The sequence below is a fragment of the Fukomys damarensis genome, unplaced genomic scaffold (genome assembly GCF_012274545.1).
Source record: "Fukomys damarensis isolate Sample0158 unplaced genomic scaffold, DMR_v1.0_HiC HiC_scaffold_3, whole genome shotgun sequence".
Classification (NCBI taxonomy): Eukaryota; Metazoa; Chordata; class Mammalia; order Rodentia; family Bathyergidae; genus Fukomys; species Fukomys damarensis.
Genome location: NW_022900915.1, coordinates 7919872 through 7925595, shown reverse-complemented (window position 1 = coordinate 7925595; position 5724 = coordinate 7919872). Strand labels below are relative to the sequence as shown.

The window sequence follows — 5724 nt, the reverse complement described above, 5'->3', positions numbered from 1 at the left end:
CGCGCGCTGCACGCTCTGGCCTTGGTCGCAGGCTACGCTGAGCCGCTGAAGAGCGTCCCGCCCGAGAAGTTCAACCACACGGCAGTCCCCAAGGGCTACCGCTGCCCGTGGCAGGAGTTCGTCAGCGGCCGGGACTACTGGAGCGAGGGCCGGAGTCACACCCCCAGCCTCGGCCACTGCAGGAATTTCAATAAGTAAGGCCGGGCGGGCATTTGCGGGAGGCCGGGGAGGGGAGGTGTGTGGCAGCGGGAGCCCTCATCTCCGCCGCACTGTCCAGGCCAGCTCTGGCCCCAGCACGACATACGTTGAGGTCTTGCTAGAACAGAGCCTCAGCACCTGAGAGGCGATTCACACCGGAAGAGTGGATGGGGAACGTGCCGCGCTTCCGGCTGCATCCTCTACAACAGGATGAGCCAGGTGCCACGATTTCCCCAACCTGCCCAGAGTCACATCAAGGAGGAAACAAGCAGCAGGGCAGGGCTTGTCTGACTCCAAAGGTGCTGTCTGCTTCTCTGTGCTGCTGTGGGCCACCTTTATGATGGCCATCGAGAATCTTTCCCAGGGGATCCCCAGATCTCAGAAGTCCTAGACCAGCTTAGCCTATCCTTACTCTCAGCAGTGCTGCTGAAGAGGCCTACAAGGTAGCTTTGAGGTGACCCAAAGCAGGGAGTGGCACTAGAGGAGAGGGCCACAGAGGAGTGACTCAGACTGGTTTAGAATGTGGAGCCTCAGTGTGGATCCAGGCCTGGCTTGGTGACCTTAGGCGAGTGATTTAACCCATCTGAGCGTCTGTTGCCCCCAATCTGTACCTGCTTCGTAGGGTTTGCTGTGACGTGAGACACCACAGAAAAAGTTTCTGGCAGGTAATAAGCTCTCAGTAGGTGGTGGATACTTCTGCTAGAGTCTACAGGCTGAAATGGTGATTGGAGAAGCTGGCAGGGAAGAACTTGAAAGAGACCAGTTTAACATTCTGCCCTGAAAGCCAGAAAGCATCTGTAGGAGTCAAGACGAGCTTGGCTCTGGAGGAGGCCCTCAGGCTGGGGATTTATTTCCATGGCTGTGGCTTCCTTGGTCTCATGCTGTTTCTGAATATGCTCCTTGGTCTTTGGCTGCACTGCGGAACAGGAAGGTCCCTAGAAAGGAGGCCAAGCGCCTCTAGCAGCTGCTCAGACCACACATGGAGGTTGCCTGACAAAGACAGAGGGGTGTGTGCCAGGCCTGCCTAGGCCTGGAGGTGAGACCCTAAGAGGAAGGAGCAAAGGACCGGGCAGGGGCACATGCAGGGGTGGGGTGGGCTCCAGAAGAGACGACTCAGGAGGGGTGTGTCTGCCTTCCGCTGTCTGAATAGCCAGGGAGGCCTTGGCGGGAAGAATTGGCCCGAGCCACTGGCAGACATCCTAGAGTTCCTCCCCAGACAGCTACCCTGTCTGTCCTCTCGGGCCCCACATTTAAAGCCCTCAGCACACTTTGTGTCCTGGAAGCCAGCTTCACGGCTGGCCAGCTCCTGGGGTCATCTCCCACCCATCTCACGGCTCAGATCGATGGGCTGTGGCATCTTCCCACCTGCAGCAGGAGGGTCCTTGGCAGTCCTGAGCCCGGACCTCTTCTGGAACAGAAGGAGCAACTGAGGCACAGGCAAGAAAAACAGCATTATTGGTAGCCAAGCAGAGCTCAGAATTCAGGGCTCTGGGCTCCTGTGAGGCCCACCTGGCATGGACACGGCCCTGCCTGTTCCTGCAGGGCCTGGCTGCTGTGGCCACAGCTGGGTTGGTCCAGGCAGCAGTGCTTTCCAGACAGGGTCTCAGCCCTGGCCTAAAGTTTGCCTTTCTACCCCGGAGGCAAGTCTTCCGTGCTTCCCTCTGGTTTCTGCTGTAGAAACAACACTAAAGGAACAGTGCCTTTTGTCTTCCTTAAAAGTAAAAAACGGTTTTTAAATCACATACATGTGTGCACACACATGAAGTGTGATGGAAAAAATATAGCGTGTGCTTAAAAAATTATTATAGTAAAAGACACACTGCCATTAATTCCTCTCAAAATACTTCTCCCATTGCTCTTACCAGTTTGAGGCCATTCTGGAAGTCCTCCTTCATGTATGTCTTTAGATGTAGTATCCTGGTTTACTTGACATCCTTTTACCTTTTTTTTTTTTTATTTAGAGAATACTTTATTAGTTTCTGTAATCAAACCCACGTAGATAAGACCTTACATATTTAATACAGTGCGTTACCCCTGTGCAAATGGAAAAAAAATTAACATTTCTAGACCAATATAGCTGTTAATTTCTGTACAATGCCAACTCAACACAGTAAACTGGGATAACTTTTTCCAAAGTTGACAGAACAGTTAAAGTTTCCAAAAATTCAAATTATATATATATATATATGTATATATATATTTATATTTATATAAAAAGACCAATAATAGCAGTATGTTATGCATCAATAGCAGCAACAGCTTTTCCAGGTTCTGCAGTCATCTGAACAAAATTATAGACATCCAGCACACTCCATTAAAAAAACAAAAACAAAAAAACAAAGAAAAGAATAATACCCAGAAAACAGCAAAGTTCTGTTACTGTTGTGGTACCTGGCACCATTTTTTTATTAGCATCTTAAATCATCATCTGGAAAGAAAACATTCTAGAGTAACATCATTAAAAACAGCTCTGATAAAGCACGGTCACTACTACGTATCATAAAGCAGGTACAAGATATTTTACATTCACCGAGGTATGATACAGTACCGTCCTACATCTATAATACTAGAGGATACAATTAAAAAGGCCTTATTTCAGACTTGATTCTACTTTTTCCAGCAGAGGGCCCAAAGGATGATATGACACAGCTCTGGAAAGAAATGTACTTTCTTAGATAGGGTTTCCTTTCATTAACGGCACAGTTTAATTTCTCTTCATGAACATCAGCTAAAAACCATTTTTAAAAAACCTGGGGTAAACACAAAACAACAGAAGAAGAAACAGAAAAGGATTCATACAAAGATGATTGAGTGAAGGCAAGCAATACTCAACCTAACTAGTATTTTATCAAATCTGTCATGTTTGAAAGGTAAGAGCTCCACTGGAGAGAGAGACGCCAAGTAGCTTTTACCTTTCTTTGTCATTTTGACTTTGGGGAAGAGGCGAAAATCTGCTGGTTCCAGATTCGGGAATAAGGCACATTTTGCACACTGAAGCAGACTCCAAAGCACAGAGTACTTTCAGGACTGCTTCGGAAATGGCAAGAATGACGGAATGTGTGTGTTCACAGCGAGGGAGAGTATTCAGGGGGATCATGGCCCTGTCCTTTCCTGTGTTAAATCTAAGCTTAAACATCCAGTGTGGTTTTGATCACCAGTTGTGTGTTCTCTTTGAAAAAAATTAAGTACCTACAACTAAAGGCAGGGCTCCTATGTTCTCCAGGCCCAAGTCCCTTTCCAGAGGTGACGTGGCTGTTGGGTTGGCCTGTATGTGTGCGGGCACTTTGTACAGACAGATGCGTGCTTACAGACTGTGTGTGTGTGTGTGTGTGTGTGTGCGTGCACGCGCTTTGATGCGGTACTTTCTATTTCAGTCTGTAACTTACTTTTTTCCATCCATTGCTATGCTTTTGAGTATCCTCCCTTTAGAGCTGCTGCATTGCATTCCGTCACTGATGTATTATCTCTGTCTTGTCCTTTCTTTTGCATGGGTCCCTTCTGCTTGTGGCTAATGCCCTGCCCATCTGCTTCCCTGCATACGCAGTGCCTCCCTAAGCTAGATGCTTAGAGATGGAGTTGCTGGGTGACGATGGTTGCACCTTTTCAGCTTAGGAAGGTCCTGCCAGGTTCTAAGGCAGCAACACTGATTTACCTCTAAGCAAATGACTGAATGAAACTTTGTCCCTACCTCATCGGCTTTGCCTCTATCAAATTATTTCCCTTTGCCAGTCTTACAGGGGAGAGATAACATGTATCTGTTGTAAGTTACATTTCTTTGATCCTCACTGCTTTTTCTACCCTCCCTTCTCTCTCTAGGTTGTGAGTCACTTCTCCAGGGGAAGTGACAAGAGCAAGGAAAAGCCTTACTTCACTGGCTGCTCTTAGGGAATCCTAGACTTTAGCCAAGGATGAGCCAATTCTTTTTTTTTTTTTTTTTTTTTTTTAAAAAAAATTTTTTTTTTTTTTTTTTGTACTGAGGAATCAAACTCAGGACCTTGTGCTTGTGAGGCAGGTGGCAGAACCACTGAGCTAACTACCCGGCCTCAGTGAGCCAATTCTTAACCCCAAAAGGTTCAGGCCTACTCCATACCATCAGGGGCAGACTTGGGAAAGGGGAAAGATGGAGACGCCAGTTAACAGAACCTATATACCCCAGAAGGGAAACTGAGGCCGGGGGGAGCCAGAGAGGGGTCACACGTGGTGACCTGTCTGTCGGTGTTCTGCCGTCCCTCTCCCGCACAACCCACCTCTCCTGTTGCTTTCTTACTCCAGGATCCCCGTGCCGTTTGGAGGAGTCCTCGTGGGGGAGGCCATTTCCAGGGCAGCCGCCCCCTTTGTCCCAGAGCCCTTCGATGGTTTGGAACTCCTCCGCCTCAGACCCTGCTTCAACCGGATGGCTCAGGGCTGGGTACGCAACCTCCCCGAGTCTGATGAGCTGTAGCCCCAGCTTTCAGTTCCCCAGAATTGGGGCGCAGGTGACGTCTGGAGCCAAGACTCGCGGACAGCACTTTACAGTTTATGAAGAGTCTTCATGCACAAATCGCTATTGCAAATGGCCTCGAGGGTCACAAAGTTTAGTAGTCTCCAAATGCAGATGTGCTCCAGAATTACCTGGGATATTGGTCCTGAAACAGACTTCTGCTCTGCCTCCCATGTGCACCATCAGAGCCTCCTGCACTGGGAGTCTCCATTAGTACTCAGCGTTCCAGGTGACCCCAGTGTCACCCGTCCACGGTTTGTCTTGCACCTTACCCGATGACAGAGTGGGGCACTTGCAAGGAATCCTTGAGCAGGCCCCTTAGTTCAAGTGACGACGAGGATGGTGCTGGTGGTGGCTGCATTCTGTTTAGGGCCTCAGTGCGTGGCCCGGCAGTAGGTTCCCTATGTATTCTATTCCCCAATCTCTGGATGGCTGCATGGTACTTTTCTCCCTATTTACACTGGTGGGTATCCAGGCCCAGAAGAAGGAACTGTCTTGTCTAGGGCGGGCACAGTGACAATCTGTCTGACTCAGGGGATGTGTATTTCTACTGTCCTGGGTGTCCAACCCTGTGCCCAGTCGCCTATAATCACTGGTCTTGGTGCCCTGCCTGGCATTTGAGAGGTTAAGAGTGGAGGCTGGGGTGTCTGATCGGATGGGATGGGTTCTGATTCTACCCCCGTGAGCCATATGACTTTAAGGAAGTCCTGTCACGTCTTGAGGCTGATTCTCCTTCTGTAAGGTGAGATAAACACAGAAGCTCTTGAGTTCAGTGAGCACTTATTCCTAAGGGCCCAGTGTTAGGCTTCTGGCAACCACTCTCTGCTCTTGGCTGGAATAGATGCTCCTGCAGAGAATGCAGCCAGAGAAGAAACGGGGTGGGACGCGCTTGGGTTCAGGGAAGCTGGTGCCAAAGGAAAGCATCTCACTGCTGCAGCGCCCCCTTCAGACAGGAATTCCTCCTGCCTCCTTGCCTCCAGGATGGGTGGAACACTGGTTACGTTTTCCTTTTGCTCCAAAGTTTCTCTCCCCATTTGGGTCTCAGG

General features: G+C 49.3%; 1 protein-coding gene across 1 annotated transcript in view; it reads left to right on the top strand.

Annotated features, from left to right (window-relative positions):
• Myoz3 (myozenin 3) overlaps positions 1-5426 on the top strand; it is a 17340-nt gene extending 11914 nt beyond the window's left edge. Inside the window, exons 6-7 of the mRNA XM_033765530.1 lie at positions 32-194; positions 4471-5426. Coding sequence (XP_033621421.1) covers positions 32-194; positions 4471-4639 — 332 coding nt within the window. The 3' untranslated portion in view covers positions 4640-5426. The remainder of the gene's footprint in view (positions 1-31; positions 195-4470) is intronic.
• Positions 5427-5724: the final 298 nt, after the last annotated feature.